This window comes from Ailuropoda melanoleuca, chromosome 12 (genome assembly GCF_002007445.2).
Source record: "Ailuropoda melanoleuca isolate Jingjing chromosome 12, ASM200744v2, whole genome shotgun sequence".
Taxonomy (NCBI): Eukaryota; Metazoa; Chordata; class Mammalia; order Carnivora; family Ursidae; genus Ailuropoda; species Ailuropoda melanoleuca.
The window spans coordinates 16,799,000-16,819,371 of record NC_048229.1 but is presented as its reverse complement, the minus strand read 5'-3'; the positions used below and the strand labels follow the sequence as shown (position 1 = coordinate 16,819,371).

Below are 20,372 nucleotides of genomic sequence, written 5' to 3'. Positions count from 1 at the left end.
GGCTGGGGATGAAGTAAATGTCAAGAGAAATTTGTAGAATGAAGGAGGGGCAGAATGCTAGAGCATTGGAACCTCAGTGTTGGCAGGCTTGTGGCAGACATCTAGTCCAACCCCACATTTAGCTGCACCCCAGAGAGAGGCAGGGATTTGCCCAGCACCCCCACACTTGGGCCATGAGCTGGGGCTGGAACTCAGGGATCCTTCTTTTCTTGCAGGGGTGACTGACGTGTCTGCTGTGCTCACACTGTGGCTTGGGACGTCTGGCTTCAGGAGAGCATGTGTTGACATGGTCTGATTGGACGGCCACGGGGCAGATGGAGGTAGTCGAGGGGCCCTACTGTGGGGAACGGGCCCCTTGGTGGTGGGGCGGTCACTGGCCTGGCAGTTTCATTTCCAAGTAAGGCACAGGAGCTGGTGAAGAAGAAAGGGCTCTGGATCCCCACGTGCTGTTGGATCCCGGCGAGGTCACCCTGCTGTGAACCTCAGTTTGCACATCTGTCAAACAGGCTTTGCTTATTTCTCCACCTTCCCCCAAGCACTCATGGGGCCTTCTGGGCCTGAGGCTCCGTGGAGGGGAGGAAAACTCTGCACTTTGGAGGGTGGGATGACTCCAGCTCTGCAGGAAACAAGTAACAATATTCAATCTCCGTGCAGGAGACAGACTAGGACCCTCTCCCCAGAGATGTCCCCAACCCCACCCCTAGAACCTGCGGATATGAATGTGTCACGCAGCATGGCAAAAGGGCTTTGCGGATGGGATTAAGTTAAGGATAGTAGATGGGGAATCACCCTGGGCAACCTGGGTGGGCTCAATGTCGTCCCAAGTGTCCCTGAAATTGGGAGAGAGGTTGGAAGAGAGCCAGAGAGATGGTACTGGAAGGACTCAGCCTGCTGCCACTTGCTGTGAGGACAGAGGAAGAGCCTATAAGCCAAGTAGTGCAGGCAGCTTCTAGATTCCTCCGGCCCTGAAGATGCCGGCATGCACGGAGCCCTGTGTGTTGTTTTCAGCCATTGAAAACATGTGGCCATTTGTTACAGTGACCGTAGGAAACGCATACGCTTGGCATCTAGGCAATTTCTGCCCTCCGGCGCCTCTGACTTTTCCCAGCAGCCTTGTGAGCAGCTGAGATTCTCTGTCCTCAGTTTTCAGGTGACAAAACAGAGGCTCCATGGGAGGCAGGACTCGGTGGAGGGAGGATTGGAACTCGGGTCTGTCTGCCCGCAGCCAAAGGAGGAGCACAGAACAGGACCCTGACTCAGGCTGGGGCATCTGGTTCATCCCAGCTGGGGGCAGGCCCTGATTGGTAGGGTTGCGGCCCCTGCCTCTTGATTTCTTAGGGTCAGATTCCCGGTAGCCCTCAGACGTGGCAGAGCGGCTCCTCCCCTGGAGCCCTGGGCTGCCCCCTAGCCATCTGGAAAGCTGCGACATGTGGGTGGACGGCATCTCACACCTGGGGGGAGGGCGTGTGCGTCCGTTCCCTTGAGGATGCAGGATTTGGGGGTGATCCCGAGAGAAAATGGGAACTTCTCTGGTTTTATTTTCCAAACAAACAACAGTCCCCTCCCCCCGTTTTTGGAGGTGAGTAGAGGTTGCTGGGACCATTGGAAGGAATGACAGTCATCTGGAGTCCTGGTTCCTAAAGGGTGGGCAGGAACTGTGGATTCATGCACTGCCCCCTGCCCCATACCTTCTGTGGCTCCCTACTGCCTGGTGGATAAGTGACATTCTGACACTTTAGCCTGGCTCTTGCTGACTCCCACCCTCATTACCTGCTCCTCCCTTCTGTCCACCTATGCTCCAGCCTCATATAATTACAGGACGGCATTCCGGCCCCTCTGCCTTTATCCACGCCGGTCCTTCTCCCTGGGAGGCCTCTCCGGAGTCTCCTGTTAAGACTCTGCTCGCTCACAAGCCACATCCTCCAAGATAACTTCCCTGCCTCCTTCTCTCAGAGGACCTCTGCTGGCTCTGGGATTCCCTTAGCCGTTGGCCTGACTGCTCTCCCGCCACTGACCCCTTTCTGTTTTGTAAGAAAAGTAATTTACTTCTGTGTGAGCTCCTCGAGGGGCTGGGTTGTGTCTGATCTGCCTCTGAAACCTGATTGGCACACCACAGGTGTTCATTAAGCATTCGCTGAATGAATGAATGAATGAATGGGCATGTGAATGAATCAATGGGCATGTGAATGAATGAATGCAAAGGGCCGCTGACCCACTGGAGTCCTCAGGGCAGCCAGAGATCCCAGTTCCAGGGGCTACTACTGACTTGCCTCAGTTTCCCATTTGAGCCACTTGACTGCACCCTGCCTCACTTTGCCCACCTATGAAATGCCCTCCCCCCGCCCCGACTCCTGCTCTGGCTACTCCATTTGGGGTCCCATTAAGCCACGGATGTTAAAGTGTCAGAGCCAGAGGGAGCCCAGAAAACTTCCTGCCCACCCTGGCAAATAAGCTAACTGGGGCCCTGACAAGGGAAGAGCCTGGCCAGGACCAGACTGTGGGTGCCAGAGAGCTGTTCCCTGCCGCAGGCCTGGACCCTCCGGCTGGCCTGAGCTCATGCTCTCCCTGAAACACACTCTGCTCTCACCCTGCACCCCAGCCTCTGGAAAACCTGAGTCACAGCTGGAACCGGGGCCGGGGGACTTTCCTGCTCACTTCCAAGGGCCCCTGAACCTCCCAGACCTCGTTATCCCCATCAGAAAGGAGGCAGGCCCCAGCTCGCTGTTCTGGGGCACGGCAGGACAGCTCCCTCTGTCTGTCTGCCCGGGGCCAGCGCTGGGGACCCAGGGTCGGGGAGGAAGTGTCCCATCTGGCGTTCCCCAGAGCTGGAGGGGCGCCTGCGGGAGTGGGAGCGGGGAGCAGGGGGGATCCTGTGTGTGTGGCCGAGCGCAGCCCCGCCCCTCCCCTGTCCCCACCCCAAACCCTCTTAATGGAATCAAGCTGGCCCCGCGGCGGCCCGGGCGGGAGGCGAAGGCGGGGGCAGGAGGGTGGGCGGCGTCGTCAGCCCGGAGCAGCGGCAGCTGGCACTCCCTGTCGCTCCACCTGGCGGGAGCAGCCCGGCCTGCGTACGGACGGACGGGTGAGTTGCGGCGGGCCCTCTGTCCGGGGAGCCTGCGGCGCTTGGGGTTTAGGGCCTGGGGGCCGGCGCAAGCACTTTGGGGGGCGTCTCGGAGTTCCTGCGCCGTCGGAGCACTGAATGGTGCCGCGTGTGCGCGCTTGGGATCCGTGCTGAGGGTTCGGGCGACGGAATGTGTGTGCACCTTCTCCGTGTCCCGCGTGCGGGGCCGGCCCTGTGCGTGTGTGCAGTTGTGGCCTAACCGGAGGGGATGTGCCCTCGAAAAGTGGGCACCAGGGTGGTTGGCCCAGGGTCCGCGGGAGGGTCGCGTGGCCCACATTGCCCCGTCTGTGGGGGACCAAGTGTGTGTCAGGAGATTGTGTCTGCGCTCTCGTGGCCAGAGAATCAGCCTGTTGTGGGTCTGTTGTCTGTCCTCTGTATCCATGCTGGTGGGCTGTGCAGACTTTCTGGGGTGTCTGGGCCTTGCGTGTCCCTGTTGTTGTGTGTGTGTGTTGTGAAACAGGTTAGTGTGTGTTGTGTGTCTGTATATTGTGTGTCCGTGTATTGTGTGTCTATGCTGCTGCTGCTATGTGCGGGTGTATATTTTGAGCCTCAGGACTCCCCTTCCCTCTCCTGGCCTCCCTTCCAAGGGGCCCGAGTCCCTGTCCTTGGCTACCCCCGGGCAGGGGGGGTAGCGCTTCAGCCAGACCTTCTTCCCCCAAAAGCCACTAATTGAAGCCAGGTTTTCGTGGGCTGCCCCTCCCCCTCTGGCCACCAGTCTCTGGGTGGGGGTGGGGCAGCGGCTCCGGCCCCTCAGCCTCAGGTCTCTAGGCCCTAGGGTGGATTTGCATCATCTGCCTATTCCTGGCCTCTGGAGGGGCCATCACCACCTTTAAAGCCACAAACCCGAGTGAGCTGGGCTCCAGAGGGAGGCCCTCCTCCAAGCCGGGGGTCCCGCACGATCATGTGGTGCCTTTAATTGGTACGGCCTCCTCATCTGGCACAGCTGATTCTTGTCCTGACCATCGTCCAGGGAGTGGCCCTTAGCCCCACTGCACAGATGCGGAAGCCGAGGCTCACAGAGGTGATGTGCCCGACCCCAGGACACGGAGCTGGGCGGTGACTTCCCCTGGGATAGTCCCCCTCTGCTCGCCTGGTGGGACCCCGGGCTGGCCATTCCCAGTCTCGGGCCTGAGTTTCCTCTTGGCTAAAATGAGAGGGGTGGGCCTGACCCCAGCTCCCTCTGAGCCTTGGAAAACGTTAGGGCCCGGGAAGCCAGGCTGACTCTCCCAGAAGGAGGTGGGGACAGCTGATGGACACACTGATTGCTTCGGGGCTGCCTGGGCCAGCGTGCCCACTGTACAGAGGGGAAACTGAGGCCCAGAGAGGGCGGGGGATCCTCATGCAGCGCCGCACAGCCATTGCCTTTGAAGCCCGGAGGGGTCCCCCACGCTTTGCCTGCACCTTTCCCAGGAAGCCAGGTTGAGGGGTGTGGGGGACCTGAGAGTTGGGGTCTCAGCCTCTAAGAGCCAGCGATCGTTTGTGTGGCCTCTTTCCTTACCCTCTGTCCCTGACCCCAAGGCTCCGGGGAGAAGGGGGCCCTTCCCTCTGTCCAGCTCGTTGTCGCGTGTGTGTGTATGTGTGTCTGTCTGTCTCTGTGTGTATCTGTGTGTGTGTGTGTGTCTGTATCTGTGTGTGTGTCTGTCTCTGGGCATATCTGTGTGTCTGTCTTGTGTATCTGTGTGTCTGTGTGCATGTGTCTGTGTGTCTCTGTGTATGTGTGTCTGTATGTCTCTATGTGTGTCTCTGTGTGTGTGCATGTGTGTCTGTGTGTATCTGTGTGTGTCTGTGTGACTATGTCTCTGTGTGTGTACATGTGTGCGCGCACATGTCTCTGTGTGTGTGTGTGTCTGTGTGCGTCTGTGTGTACATGTGTGTCTGAGTGTCCATGCGTGTCTCTGTGTGTGCGCCTGTGTGTGCATGTGTGTACATGTGTGTCCGCGCGTGTCTCTGTGTGTGCACGTGTGTCTGTGCACGTCTCTATGTGTGCCTGTGTGTGTATATGTGTGTCTGTGTCTCTGTGCTTGTGTGAGCATGCGTGTCTGTGTCTCTGTGCGTGTGTGCGTGCATCTGTGTCTGTGTGTGTGTGTGCGTCTGTGTGCACACACATGCCTGTGCCCTGGATTCCTGGGTGGCCAGAGCTGAGATGTCACTCAACAGGGTGCAAGCTTGGTCACTTCCCGAGCCGGGTGGCTGAGCCAGTCTACATGCTGGGTGGAGCTAACCACCCACCCGCCCGGTGGGAAGACGGCGCTCGTCCTGGGCTTAGCTGGGGTGGAAATGGGGCTGCTCGCGAGCCTAGGCCCTTCCTGGGTCCGCAGCTACCCTGTGACAGACGCTTTCTGCGCGTCGTCTCCCCTGGCCCACGTGGCTCTGCGATCACTTCCCCGCTGACCCGATTTCCAGACGGGGACAGTGAGGCCCGGAGGGGTCAGCCCGCGGAGCCGGACCCCGTGGAGCCCCCTGTGCCCACTCATAGCTGCCCTGTGTGGGGAGAAGCCTTGGCTGCCACCACGGAAGGTCTCCCGGGCTTGACTTGCAGCAGGCAGGGAGGTGACCAGTGGACAAAGACCCCGAAGACCAAGGCTGCCTGTGGGGACCTTTGCTAACATGTTCAACGTGGGGTGCTTGGAAGCCCCCCCCCGTCCCAGCTGACGCCTGGTGTCTTCCAGGGGCACACGAGAGTGCGCAGTGTGTGTGTGTGTGTGTACGGTGTGTGGTATGGATGTGTGTGTGTGTACGTGTGTGTGTACGCGTGTGTGGTGCAAGCGTGTGGACTCTCTGAGTCACACAGAGGAAGGTTCAAACCCCAGCTCTGACAGGTACCCTCTGTGTGTCCTTGTGCAAGTCGCTGTCCATCTGGGAACCTCCAGCCCTCCTCCCGGCCCCCAGCGTCACACTCTCGGGTGGAACTCTCCATTGGAACTCTAGGGTCGCGCTCTAGGGTTGCGCTAGGGGTGAAGCCCGGCCAAGGGGGCGGCCCCCCCACCCCATGAAAGCACAGGATCATCTGCTCATTTAAGCCGAACCTCTGAGTAGCCCGGCCTCTTTTTCTGTCCTGGAATTACCTTTGGGTTTTCCTGGTCATCTGAGCCAGTTTGTCCAAACTGACGTCAGTACGATTAGTTTCCATCAGTGCTACTTAATTGGGAGGCTTCAGGTCAGTGGGAAGAAGCCACTCAGCGTCCTGACATCATAACTACCTCCCTCCCCGAGTCCCCTTGGTGACCCGCGAGGCCGGGACAGCCGCCGTTTTAGGGAGCAGGCTTTGAAGACTGGGCATCCAAGTGTTGGGAACCTGACCTCCCCCTCCAGCCCAGGACCTCATTCTGTGGCCTTGGGCCTGCCCCTTGCCTCCGGACCCCTGTCCCCCATCTCGGTCCCCTGAGAGAGGGTGTCAGACAGGGGATCCCAAGGCTTTTCTGTCTTGGCGCTTTGAGCCCCACCCGGGTCAGGAGGGGGTTCTCGGGGACAGCCTGCGAGGGGGCACAGAAAGGGGCTCCTGGGTTTGTCTGAGGGCCCAGCCCCCCTAGGGCTGGCGGGGAGAGCCCGAGTTTAAGGAGCTGGCCTCTTCCAGAAACCTGGACCATGCGGAATGTATTAGTCAGCCTGGCTGTCTGGGCCAGATGGGGTCTGGGGGTTCATGTCGGGAGCAGCCTTCCAGGGGGGAGAGGGGGAGGGGCGGGGCTCATCTGGTTCCCATTTAGCGGTGGCCATAGGACTCTGCTGCAGCTTTGTCTCAGGCACGAGGGTTCCCCCCACCCCCTCCCCGGGCCTCCAGGCCCTGCTTTGTGCCTTGAGGTGAGAGCCACGCTCCTGGCATCCAGGCCCTTTGCTGAGCTCAGGGAGTCTGGAAGATTCACAACCTGTGGGTCTCCCAGAGAAGGGTTCCGGGACCACAGAAGGGCTGGGGGCTGCTGGAGAGGGTTCCCCAGCAGAGGAGGGGTCAGCTCCCTCCGTTGCTCCGTTTCTGACTTACTCCCAGCCCACCTGACCATTTCCCTCTCCGGGCCTGGCTCCAAACCCCAGCTCTTGCCTGCCAGTGACTTCACTCCTCTGAGCCTCAGCTTCCATACCTGGATCCTGGGGATAATAATAGTACCCCTCATTGGGTGGTTCTCAGGGTTCAATGAAATTCTTTGTAAGAAACTCAAAATAGTATCTGGCACGTGATAAGCTACGAAAGGGTAAATTGTTATTAATTCTGCCAAGTCCGTCAAGATGCATTTATCGAGCACATATGGTATACCAGATATGGTAGGAAACCCTGAGGGTGCCGAGGTACATAAGAAGGGGGGTGCCTCACTGCAGGGGGGGGTCCCTCCAGGGTCTCAGGATGACGTGGAGGGGCAGGCAGGAACCCCACGCATGCACGAGCAGGGTCCATCGTACAGCGGGCAAGGGGAGTGGCGTGCTAGAAGGTGCTCCGTGTCCCCTGAGGCCCTGGAGCTCCGCCCTGACCCCTCTCCGGCCTCGCTGCCCCGCAGGTCTCAGCCAGGATGGTGTCAGCGGTGGTCCCCAGGCTGGCGGCGTCCGTGCTGCTGCTCTTCAGGACCCTGCCCGCGGTGGCCTACTCCGCGCCCCTACCCGCGGTGGCCTACTCCGCACCCCTGCAGGCTGGCTTCCTGGAGGACACAGGGGGTAGCGGGGAGGCCGAGGGCTCATCGGCCTCCTCCCCAAGCCTCCCGCCGCCCCGGACCCCGGCCCTGAGCCCCACATCGGTGGGGCCCCAGCCCACGCCCCTGGCAGGCCCCAAGCCCCCCACCAACCTCCTGGACGGGATCGTGGACTTCTTCCGCCAGTACGTGATGCTCATCGCCGTGGTGGGCTCCCTGGCATTCCTGCTCATGTTCACCGTCTGCGCCGCGCTCATCACCCGCCAGAAGCACAAGGCCTCGGCCTACTACCCCTCGTCTTTCCCCGAGAAGAAGTACGTGGACCAGAGTGACCGGGCCGGGGGCCCCCGGGCCTTCAGCGAGGTCCCCGACCGGGCTCCCGACGGCCGGCCCGAGGAGGCCCTGGATTCCTCCCAGCAGCTCCAGGCTGACATCCTCGCCGCCACCCAGAACCTCAAGTCCCCCGCCAGAGCTGCGCTGGGCAGCGGAGACGGAGCCAGGATGGAGGGCAAGTCGGAGGGAGAGGAGAGCGGCGGCCAGGAGGCGGACCAGGAGGCCCAGGGACGTGCGAGCCCAGCGGAGAAAGCAGCGGTGCCGGAGGAGCGGTGCCCGGCCGTGGCGGAGGGGGCCCGGGAGGCTGGCCAAGGCCAAGGAGAGCCGGAAGCGGCTCCTTTGTTAGCCCAGGAAGCCAGGGGAGCCGCTGGTCCCCCCGAGAGCCCTTGTGCTTGCAGCGTCGTCCCCAAGGTCTGACAGGCCTCTGGGGCTCTGGCCCTGACTGTCGGACTCCTAGTGGTCACCTCCATGGGTGTGGAAAGGCCCTTGACACTGACCGCTCCCTGACACCCCCTCCTAGGCCACCCCCTGCTGCAGGCAGAGACGCTGGTCTCCAGCGTACCCCAGGAATCTCCCCGGCTTCCAGGAACATTTGCCCCTGCAGCCCCAAAGGGCTGCGTCCCACACACAGCTTCTCTGGGAAGAGAGGGATGGGAAGGATCCCCATTATATTCATGATATTACATCCCATGAAATCAGCCCTGTCATTTGGGCCAACATATGCCACAGGTCCCCCGTGATGGGGCCAACTTTGCCGCTTTTCCACGGAGCTAGGGAAGAAAAGAGTAACTAGGAGTTTGGGACGAGGGCGAACGGGACCTGCCGAGGCCCCCTGGGGTGAGAGCAGACAGAGTTACCACAGAAGTGGGCCTGGAGAGTCAGGAAGCTTCCGAGGGGCCCATGCATCCATCATGACGGCCCCCTAAGGGAGTGGGTCCAAGGCTGCGTTCCCCGAGCTACTCTGCAGAAAAAGGGTTTTGGGGGCTAGTGCGTTGAGGAAACTCTGCCTCTCCACTCCCTGCACCCCCACTCTCCACTCTTAGAGCACCCCAGCGTTCTGCAAATACTCCAGGAAAGTCCCCCTGTGGAATCTGGTTTTGCTCGGTCTAGCTCAAGCTGTTTTTAACCAAAGAGCACTTTTTTTTTTTTTTTTACAGTTACAGAATAAAATCTTGCAGAGCGCACTCTGGAAATTACTGCCCCAAATGTTCCTGCAGGTGCCCCCCCAGTTTGCGGTTGCTCTGGGGTTAGAGGTGTGGGGTCTGGGGGCTCAGGCCCACTCAAGTTCTGCCCACCATCTCTGCCTGGGGACGACGTCTCATCCCGTTACTGCTACGGGCGTGGGGTGAATGAATCGAACCTTTCTTGTCAGGCCCCCAAAGCCGCCCAGAAGCTGGGGGGCCGTGTGTGAGGGGGCCCCACTCTGGAGTCTGAGGGGGTGGGTGGGTTTCTAACACCCAGCCTGGAGCAGGGGGCCCTGGCCCCCGACCCTTTGCTCACGTGCGTTGTCTGGCAGCCTGCGCTCACAGCATTCTTTAGCCTTTGACAAGGGAGCCTGAGCTCCGTCCTGATTTGGGGAGGCTCTGGGGGGGGTCCTCTTCCTCATCCCTCCATCTGGGCCCCCCCGACCTCTGCACAATTTTTTAGGTGCTGAAATATAGCAAAACCAGCACAATAAACCTTTACTCTGGCCTGAGCCTCACTGGTTTTCTGAGGGGGGAATGAGTCTGCTGGCGGGAAGTGTGGGTGAGGTATTTCTTCTGGGCTGTTCCATGGGGTGGGGAGCAGCTTTCTGGGGGAGACACATCAGGCAGGGCTGAGAAGCTGAATGAGATGAATCCGAATGAGATGATTCGTGAAATGAGATGATTGTGAAACGAGGGCGAAACGGGAGCACAGGGTGGGAGCCCCTGCCCCCAAGGCTGAGTCCAGCCCTGGGCTTGAGGCCACACAGACCCGGCTTCCTAGCAGTTCTGCTCTGCACTGTGGCTGCAGGAGAGCCGCCTGGCTCCTTTTCCAGGAAGCATGAGCAGTAGGGGAGCTCCCAGCCAAGGTTTCAGTCTCCTGTCTGCTGGCAGAGGGGCCGAGGACTAGAACGGGGCTCACGGACAATGCCATGCTCCCTGCACCCTTGTCCTGGGGTCGGAGGCAGCCCTGGCCTTTGTCTCCTCGCCTACCAGGCTCTTCCTTGCCTTTGATGGCAAGTTCCTGCAGCCACTGCTCCTCCTCCCCCGAGCTGCCAGCTGGAATCCAGATGTGGCTGGGCTGGGAGCAGTGCTGGATCCCCGGGGGCAGGGGGGCGATCCACCCCACTCCAGCCCCTCTCCTCCGCTGACCCCACATCCCTTCGGAGGGGGCCGGGTTTGGGTTTCATAACACACAATGGCCTCTGTCTCTCGCAGTGGGGAAGGGCCCTCCCTTTCTCAGCCCAGACCGGCTCCCCGCCCAAGAATGTAGGGAAAATCCAATATGGATGCCTGAGTGCTGTGTGGCTCTGACCAAATCAGTCACCCTCTCTGTGTGTGACAATTTCTCTCCTAGTTTCTGAGCTCCCGCGGGATCCTAGGTGATTGGCTATGGCTGGGGTACGCATGAAGCTTCCACGGAACAAGTAAAACTCTGGTAAGACAGAAGCAGATGTTAGAGATTCCTGGGGAGCCGGCAGGCATGAGTTTGGCAATCAGCAGCTCCCTGGTCAATGGCTCCCCATTAATTGTCAGCTGGGCCCGCCGGAGGACATGAAGCGCGTGGCCTTAGTTATAGCCTGGGTCCCCCGGGCACTGCTGGGGGTGGGGACTTGGGAGGTAGTTTGAGTCCAGAGCAGGAGTCACCCTCCCCTTCACCTCTGAGCTCTAACAGCTACTATTCCCTCTGCCTAGGACACCCTTCCAGACCCCTCCTTGTCCAGCGAACTCCCCCACCTCCTTTAGCTTCCAGACTAGATGACACCTGCCCTCCCCGACAGCCCCCACTCAGACTCTGTCCCACACTCCCCTGGGCTCAATACTACCAATAATTGCTCACAGCTAATGAGCACCTGTGACGCACCAGGCACTACTCTAAGCACTGAACAGCATTTACTCTTTGAGGCTCCCAGCCCCGAGGAGAGGGACCTGCTGTTATTCCCGTGTCGCAGAGGGGAAGTCAGTTGCCGAGGTCACAGAGCCAGGATCCCAGCCCCACCGTCTGATTCTGAGCGACTTCTCCACAGGGCTCAACAGCTTTTTGGATGAATGAATGAGTGAATGAAACTCTTGGCAAGCAGAGAGCAGGGCCCCACTCCTGCTTAGAGCCCCTCCAGTGTGCTCCCACATTTTTGACGGGGTTACTGGGAGGGCCTTCTGTGGGCACACATCTGGCCAGGGAGCAGGGGAAGGTAAGCTTTGGGGGAGAGATGGGCTGGGGGCACGTGTGGGCTGGGGCCAGGCGAGGGGCAGAACTGGGCTGGAGGGTGGGGGTGGGGGCGTTCCACTGTTCCCAGGGATCTGGGAATCTGCCAGGGCCTGAACAGGCCCCCACTGTCCCAGGGCTTGTAAAACCACACAGCTGCCCCCAGGCTGGGAGTCTGTCCCCGGGCCAGGCCTGCTGTCACTCTCCCTATAGAGGGAGGAGGAGGGGGAACAAAACCACCTCGAGACCCAGCCCTCAGCTCAATGTGGAAGTGGGGCCTTCTGGGGAAGTGTGGTGAGGTCCGCGGGTGCTGGGGAGACCTCTTCCACATGTCCTGCCTTTCTCTGATCAGCCCGATGGGCTGGGTGTTCGCTGGCTGGGGATCGTGTCCGAGGCAAGAGCAGGAGGGGCAGAACTCACGTACCCCCAGGAGCTCTGCACTAGGCACGTTGTTTTGAACCCTCTTGGGGTGGTTCAGGTAGTTTGGGCCCTGGCGGGAGACTGACTGAGTCAGCGTCAGCTCCACCCTTTCTTAGCTGTGTGGCGTTGGGCAAATGGCCTCACCTCTCTGGGCTTGCATTTCTGTATGTGTAAAGAGATGACCCTACCCTACCTGGCGGGGGTCTCAACATGCTCGCTGGGATTGTCTGAGGGTTTTGTCTTGTTGTAACTCCTGGGCTCCACCCAGACCATTTATTTATTTATTTAGATAATCTCCACGGGCTCGAACTCACACCCCCAAAATCAAGAGTCACATACTCTACCGACCGAGGCAGCCCAGCGCCCCCCTCACCCAGACCGATTAAATCGGAGTGTCCGAGGGTGAGGCTGGGCAACTGTCACTGCCTGGGGGGCAGTCCACCACCGTCTCCCCGGCATGGGGCACGGCGCCTGGCACACAGTAGGTGCTCCATGAGTGCACACACGTGCATGCGTCTAAGGCCGAGGGAAGCCCTGTGCCAGCGCCTCCATGCCCCCATTTAACCCTCACTGAATTCCCCACAGAGAGATGCGCCATCTCATGACCCCCCCATTTTACGGATGAGGAAACAGAGGGTGCAGAAGCTTGGCCCATGTCACACAGACGGGCAGAGCTGGGATTTGAACCCAGGCCCGTCTGGCTCCTCAAGTCAAGCTCATCAGCACTGAGCCTCCTGCTTCATGTTAAGAACCTGTTTGTGGGTCCAAAGGCTGAGCCCTTTTACTGATGTTGGGATGTCTGTTGCATTTCATCACGGGTCCCACTTCCTTGTTTTAACCCCACCCTCCCCCTCGGGGTGTTGACTGGGACTGCCCAGCGCTGGGGGGCCCCCCGTTGTGCTGAGAGCCTCGAAACCACGGAGTCTGCCCCAGCTGGGCTTCCTCAGCTCTCTGGGCTCCAAGGTGGCCAAGGAGGACCCACCAGGGTCAGAAACTCTTAGTTTCCCAACCTCAAACTCTTCAGGGAGCACCTGTTGAGTGCCAGGTCCGGGGGACACATTGGCACAACAGATCTGAGGCTGTCTTTAAGTGGAGGCGAGGAAAATGCATCAAAGAATCTTCTAGATGCGACCACAGTGATTAATAACAGGAAAGGCCGCCATACGTGAATGCATGATGACACGTGACTGCCACTTTCCCGCTACTAGTTTTTACGGCTTTATGGAGGTGTAATTGACACGCAATAACTGCCCGTATTTAAAATGCGCACTTTCATAATTTTGACAGATAAGTATACTCAGGAAGCCATCGCCAGAGTCAAGATAACGGACATATCAGTCACCTCTGACCGTTTCTTCGTACCTCTTTGCAACCTCTGCCAGCTGCTCCCCCCACCTCAGTCCCTAGACCACCGTTGATCTGCTCTCTGTCCCTAGGACTCATTTTTATTTTCTGGAATTTTATATACATGGAACCATCTAGAGGCGCCTGGGTGACTCAGTTGGTGAAGCGTCAGCCTTCGGCTCGGGTCATGATCCCAGTGTCCTAGGATAGAGTCCTGCATGGGGCTCCCTGCTCAGCGGGGAGCCTGCTTCTCCCTTGGCCCCTCCCCCTGCTTGTGCTCTCTCTCTCGCTCTCTCGCTCTGACAAGTAAATTAAAATCTTTTTAGGGGCGCCTGGGTGGCACAGCGGTTAAACGTCTGCCTTCGGCTCAGGGCGTGATCCTGGCGTTATGGGATCGAGCCCCACATCAGGCTCCTCTGCCATGAGCCTGCTTCTTCCTCTCCCACTCCCCCTGCTTGTGTTCCCTCTCTCGCTGGCTGTCTCTATCTCTGTCGAATAAATAAATAATAAAAAAAAAATCTTAAAAACAAAACAAAAAAAAATAAAAAAAAAATAAAATCTTTTTAAAAAATGGAACCATATAGTGTCCTCTTTTTACCTGGCTTTTTGCGCGCAGCACTGACGTTCTGAGATTTATTCATGTTATTGTGTGTGTTAACATTTCACTGCTTTTTTACTGTGGAGTAGTTTTCCCTTGTACTGCAATTTGTTTATCTATTCACCTGCAGATGGACGTTTGGGTGGTGTTCCAGCTTGTGGCGATTACAAATAACGCTGCTGGGAACTTCCGAAGTTCGCTTATTTTATCGTTCCAACCTTCTTAATGAGATGGTCGTTATTTCTCCCCATTTTACAGATGAACCCAACAGACTCAGAGAGGTCAAGTAACTTGCCTAAGGTCACACAGCCAGGAGTGGGAGCATGGAATCTTAAAGTGGGAATGTTTAAGCTAAGTTACTGTAGGGAACTTCTGAAGCTCAGAGGGTCTCAGGAATCCTGATCTAGACCAGCTCCCCCCCATTTCATACGTGGACATCCGAGGACCAGACAGGGATCCGGGTCTCTGCTGGGCAGTCTTGTGCTGTGTCTCGCTCTGCTCGGCTTCAGCCCTGGCTCCTCATCTGGGGTTGGGGAAGAAGCAGGCCGATGTGGAGTGGGACAGGGCTTTGTCATTTTTTTGGGCGGTTTTAATTTCAGGATTCCTCCAGCTGCTTGGAAATAGCAGGAAGGATTTGGCCCTGGCTCCAGGCCCGGGGACTCCCCCCTCCCCAAACGGCTCCAGGGTTTACAGCAGCTGCAAAGTATAAAATAGTCCTGCTCGTAAATGCGCTCTTGCCAGGGGCCCTGATGCCAGAGGCCTCTGCAGGGCTCAGCATGGGCACCCCCCACCCACTGGGGCCCCGCAGGGACACCTGGGGGTGCCCTGGAAGACTGGAGGGTCCAGGCCTATGGTGGCCACCTGCGGCCTCTGCCTTAGGTTTTGGGGAAGCAGACTGAGCTAGGGGGTTTGGAGGGGGGAAAGAGACTGAGACTGTGCAGGGGTGGAGGACAGGGGACAGCAAGAGGAGGGAGAGGTAGCGGGACACAGAAATAAGGAACCGGGAGACCCGGTTAGCCTCCTCCTATCTGCGTGACTTTGCGCAAGTCACTATGAACTACAGGCACTTCACGCCTAAAGTCCTGGGACCACAGCCCTTGCCCTGTCTCCCCTGACCCCCCAGAATGCTGTGAATGCACTTTACGATGTGTAGGATGGTGGAGTGTGGTGGTTAGGGGTACAGGCTTCACACAACCTGGGTTGAAATCTCAACTCAGCCACCACCCAGCGGTGTGACCTTGGGCAAGTCACTTCACCTCTCTGGGCCCGAGTTTCCTGTCTGTGAAACGGGAATAATGGCTCCTACATCAGAGAGGCGGTGGAAGTTGAATTCGTTCACTTCCAGGCCCCCCATGGGCGCTCAATAAATAGGAGGTGCTATTAGCTATAAACTGTGAAGTGCTGTGCCTGAAGAAAAGGAGGAAACTTCTGTCTCTAAGTGTCTCACTGTTCTGAGAGTCACCTCGTCTTTCCAGATCTAAGTATAGTAGCTTCAGAACCCTGAGATCAGTGATTCTTAGACGCTTGAATCTTCAGCGTCGTCATGTCTTTTCTTGGGGTGGGGGCAGGGCAGACGGTCCTGGAAATGTTGGTAAAAGCAGAAGAAGGCCAGCAGCCAGGGAAGTCCCGTGAACCCCAAGGAGGGGGTGAAGGATGGGGCTAGAGAGAAGAGACAGGTTCATGCTGCCCTTTGGGCAAAGACCCCCCCAACCCCGTGTCCCCCCCTGCAGGGGTTTGGCGCCTGATGGGGCCAGGGGTCACGTGGCAGCTGTTCCCTGTCTCCCTCTGAGGTACGGTGACCCCAGTTAGAGCTTAGACATTGTCTGGGCCAGTGTGGCTGGAGACGTGGCTGACAACGTGGGTCAGGGAGCGCGGGGACTTGGGCCCATGTGGGGCAGGCGCCAGGGCTATTTCTGAGGAGTTGGAAAGGTTGGGAGGGGGGAGGTACCCAGCTGGATTAGGTGCCAGGTGACCTGGAATATCTCTGCTCCCCTCTCTGTTGGGTTCCCATCTATAAAACAAGCCAAATCGTTACCAGCACTGACTCCGGGCAGGAGACTCCTTGGCGCAGGGGGAAGGACGGAGGTGTCTGCGTTCCAAAAGACTGCAGTCGAATCTGAGTGCGAATTCCACTTCCAGCTGTGTGACCTCGGGCAGCTTCTGTCCCCTTTTGGAGCCTCAGTGCCTCACCTGTGAAAGCCCAGGTCCTGCCATGCTGCGAGACTCAGATGAGAAAATGCTCCTCGAGCTCACGGCCCAGGGCCCAGGGCCCAGGGCCCATGGTGGAGAAAGGGCTCCATTGTCGTCGGCTCCTCGGATGATCTTTGTCACTCCTACCGTAGCCAGGAAGCAGCAAAGAGGACGCTGCCGGCAGTTCTGATCTCCCTGCCCAGTCCTGCAGTCAGAGCCCAGTACAGAGCCGGGTACCCCGTAGGCGCTCCGCGAATGCCGAGCAACGACTGCTGACTTCCCTTTGAGCTGCTCCTTGATGAAGGAGCAGAGAGGAAGGGTGGCATTGGGATGTCGGACACCTCCTTTGCACCCACCCTGGGGAGGGCTGAGACGAGGCTCTCTGAAAACTCCCCTCGGGCCCCAATCTCCTATTTCATCCTTGGTCAGTGTTTAAATCCCACTATCAGGTCCAGTCTCCATCACTGCTTGAGTACCCACTGGGTAGCAGGCACAGTACTAAGCACTTTCTGTTCCCTGGGTCCTCACAAAGCTGAGAGAGGCACAGATACCCACCTCCTACGGAGGAAGACATGGAAGTTCAGAGAGGTAAAGCGACTTGCCCAAGGTCACACAGCCAGAACGTGCCTGAGCCGGGCTTTGAACCTCCTGAGGCTTTTGGACTCCAGGGCCAGTGCTCTAACCATGCCAGCAATCCTGTTCCTGAACGAACGAACGAATGAATGAATGACAGCATGAATGCTGGACAACAGGGTTGGAGCAGAGGCCCAAGGCCAAGGCGCCCACACTTCCCCCTGGCCCTGCAGCTCAGCTGGGGCAGCAGATGTCATCACAGTGGCTGGGTGCCTCTGTGCTTATGGTCTGCCGGCCAAAAGGCAGCATAAAGGGCTCTGAATGCAGCCCCTGGCCCTCCCCCAGCCCGCCCCTGGCCCTGGGGCTGACACATGGCGCATGTGCACACCTGCAGGCTCGCTGGTGGAGCGGCTGTCTGAGCGCCTGGCGGCAGCACCCCACAAGTGTTTTGCTCCCATGGTCCTGAGTGCGCCGTGGGGGGTGGCCCCAGGTCCCATGGCGGGTGAAGAAGCAGACAAACGGCTCTTGAGACCCCGGTGCCCTTGGTCCTGCCCCGGATGCTGCATGTGTGGGGATTCCGAGAGTCCACCGGGTCTGGAGGTCGAGCCCACGGCCCTGGGGCTCTCCAGTGAACTTGCAGGTAGGAGGCCCTGGGGCCGGTTCCTTGGGGCCTGGGGATGGGCGGGGGGGTTCAGCCCCACCCCCTCCCTGGCTGTGCTGCCTGGGGCAAGTCCCTTGCCCTCTCTGGGCCTCAGCTGCGTCTCTGGCAAAGGGAAGAAGGAGGCTTGCTCTGGATTGCAGCCAGCTGGTGGGCTCCAAACTCGGAGATCCTGCATGAGGCCTTATTGTCAGCACCTGGGGGGATGCGTGCAGGACACCGTTTCCCACAAGTGCAAAGAGCCATTCAATTCTTGGACAAGAAGGTCTTGGGAGAACCTGGCTTCTTCCTGCTGTCCCCCCACTTTAATCCTTCCCGGGGAGCTCAAACTGCCCCTCTGTCCCCATCGTAAGAGACCCCTGGAGGAACCCTTCAGGCACCTTCTGTTGTTAACAGCATCTGCGAACACCTCCCTGTGGGGAAGTCCTTTCTTCTATCACACCTATGTTGAACAGGCTGGGCCAGAGGGCCAGCTTCCCTGCCGCCTGGCCTGCAGCAGAGCTCTGGCTGGAAGGCCCGGGCCAGCTATGGGGGAGCCGGTTAGAAACCCTTTGGAGGGGTGCCTGGGTGGTACAGCGGTTAAGCATCTGCCTTCGGCTCAGGGTGTGATCCCGGCGTTCTGGGATCGAGCCCCACATCAGGCTCCTCTTATGAGCCTGCTTCTTCCTCTCCCACTCCCCCTGCTTGTGTTCCCTCTCTCGCTGGCTGTCTCTATCTCTGTCAAATAAATAAATAAAATCTTAAAAAAAAAAAAAAAAGAAACCCTTTTGAATTTTTCCCACAACCTCTCGTAAGATAAGAACATTTCGTCTTTGTCCAGATTCGATCTTCGCACGGTCTGGGTTTCAGCAGACCTGAGTGAAGATGATCGGCCCTCTTGGAGGGTCAGACGGCTGCATCCACCAATGCTGTACATGTCCTTGCCCTTCACCCCCGAAGCTCTTGTCTGGAGCCGGCCTACGCATGGACCTGCAAGGGTGTTCATGCCAGCGTCGCTTATAAGTGAAAAAAGGGAAGTGGTGTCCGTGCCCAGCAGTGAAGAGCGGTACAGAGGGCGCTCCTGCCAAGCGAGAGGATATGCAGAGAGAATTTGCTTTGGGGGGCAAGGGCCTGGAACATGGGGGGTGTCAGTCCTGACATAGTCAATGTTTCCCAATTGGCTTTTCACGTGAAGGATTTCATTTAAAAATCGCTATGGAGTCGCTTTGATCAGCGTCATTGAGCCGATGAGGAAACCATCCCTGCTCAGCCCGTTGTTGATGAAAGGGAGCTGATGTGTCCCCGGTCACGCCCGTGGTTTGCGGTTTACCTTAAGCGAAGGGAGAGAGTGCTGTGCTCCGGGGAGCAGCCCTGGGGTGATGGACTTACACAAGCAAGTCACTTTTTTAGAGGTGTGAGCCCAGATCTCCGTTCCCCTGGGCTTCGGGTGTCCCCAGAATGGAGCCAGTTCGGGGTTCCTCCGGGTAGACGTGGGGGCCACAGCAGGCCCTGGGCGAGCTCATGAAGGGCAGTCCCAGACGGCAGAGATGGGTGGCCCTGTGTCCTCACACATTTTCGAGGGGGCCTGCATGGGCCTGTCTGTGCAGACGTACTCAGTGCTCCTGCCGGTAGGTCCTTCCGGTGGGGTCGCGAGCTCAGACGTACGTGCATGGCCTTTTCACAGGTGCTGCCAGATGACTTGTCCAAGATGCGGCTCCAGTTTCCGTTCCCAGCTTGGTCTAGGAGTGCCCCCACGTCCCCACATCCTTGACAGCACTGCCGGCGTTGTGTTTTTCCGATCCGAGAGGTGAGAAGTGGTATTCCGTTGTTGGGTTAGGTAGGGCTGTCTGATTACTGGCGAGAAAGGGACTTCTCCTTACAGAGTTCTTCTCCCATGAATTACCTGTTTCTTTTTTTTTTTTTTTTAAGATTTTATTTATTTATTTATTTGACAAGAGACAGCCAGCGAGAGAGGGAACACAAGCAGGGGGAGTGGGAGAGGGAGAAGCAGGCTCCCAGCAGAGAAGCCTGATGCGGGGCTCGATCCCAGGACCCTGGGATCACGCCCTGAGCCGAAGGCAGACGCTTAACAACTGAGCCACCCAGGCGCCCAGGATTACCTGTTTCTCTCCTTAGTCCCCACTTGTATTGACGATGTATCTGCTGACGTTCAACTCTTCCGAGCCATAGACTCCTCTGTTCTACTAAACACTCACCAGGAATCTTAACAGCAGTTGAGTAAAAGAAAAGCTGCATTTTGGGAGGGGGATGGGCTCCCCAGAGGGCACCTGTTTGCCTCCCTGTGCCCCCTGCAGGGGCCCCTAGAGCTCTGTGGAGTGCAGTTTGCAAACAGTTGGTACAGTCTTATCACTCAAGCTACAAATGGGGAAACTGAGACCCAAAGTTACCTAAAAAGGTAATGGCTGAGGCAGGTCTCCAGCCCAGGTCCCCTGACTGTCATCAATGTTGACTGGTCAGGTGGAGGTGGAGGGGATGGGGAAAGAGGTGTCATGATGGCAGAGGTGGTAATGGTGGCAGAGGTGGTGGAGTGATAGTAGAGGAAGAGATGGCTGTGGAGTTGATGGTGGTAGAGGAAGTGGGGGTGGGGGTGGAGGTGTTGGTAAAGAGGTGGTGGTTGAGGAGGTGAAGGTGGTGGTGATGATGGTGGAGGTGATGGTGATAATGGTCAGGTGATGTTCAAAGAGGTGATGGTGGTGGAGGTGATGATGGTGGAGGTGATGATGGTGGAGGTGATGGTGGTGAAGGTGATGGTAGTGGAGGTGGTGGTTGAGGTGATGATGGTGGAGGTGATGGTGATGGTGGAGGAGGTGATGGTTGAGGAGGTGATGGTGGTGGTGATGGTGGAGGCGGCGGTGGTGGTGGACATCCTTGCCTGGTGCGTGATCTTAACAGTAGCGCTTCCAAAGTTTTCCAGTGGGCAAATCGTTTGCTGTTAGTTTTCTGGTAAATACCGTTTTTCAAGTTAAGGAAATTCCTTTCTATTCTTAGATTGCCAAGATTTTGTGTTGCAAGCGGGTATTGAAGTTTATTAAATGCTTTCCAGTATCTGCTAAGATGACACAAGTCCTTTTTCTCACTGTGGGGACCTGGATGCGAATATCCCTTGGGCCCTCTGAATGGGCTGGGTCTGTCTCG

At 58.0% G+C, this 20,372-nt stretch overlaps 1 protein-coding gene across 2 annotated transcripts; it reads left to right on the top strand.

Moving 5' to 3' along the window:
* The first annotated feature begins 298 nt into the window (after positions 1-298).
* On the top strand, positions 299-9,229 carry TMEM119 (transmembrane protein 119). 2 transcript variants are annotated; one of them, XM_034638730.1, is made up of 2 exons: positions 299-320; positions 7,603-9,229. In XM_034638730.1, exons 1-2 carry the CDS (start codon positions 315-317, stop codon positions 8,479-8,481), a joined length of 885 nt encoding a protein of 294 aa, XP_034494621.1. In that variant the 5' UTR covers positions 299-314; the 3' UTR covers positions 8,482-9,229. The 2 variants fall into 2 exon arrangements, with proteins under 2 accessions (XP_034494621.1, XP_034494620.1); XM_034638729.1 differs by lacking the exon at positions 299-320 and adding an exon at positions 2,849-3,079.
* Positions 9,230-20,372: the final 11,143 nt, after the last annotated feature.

Bases quoted from the DNA above. Each gene is read 5' to 3' on its own strand.
- TMEM119 (XM_034638729.1), top strand. From the start codon at position 2,930: ATGGAATCAAGCTGGCCCCGCGGCGGCCCGGGCGGGAGGCGAAGGCGG. The intron at 3,080-7,602 runs GTGAGTTGCGGC...GCTGCCCCGCAG, and splicing joins GCCTGCGTACGGACGGACGG to GTCTCAGCCAGGATGGTGTC.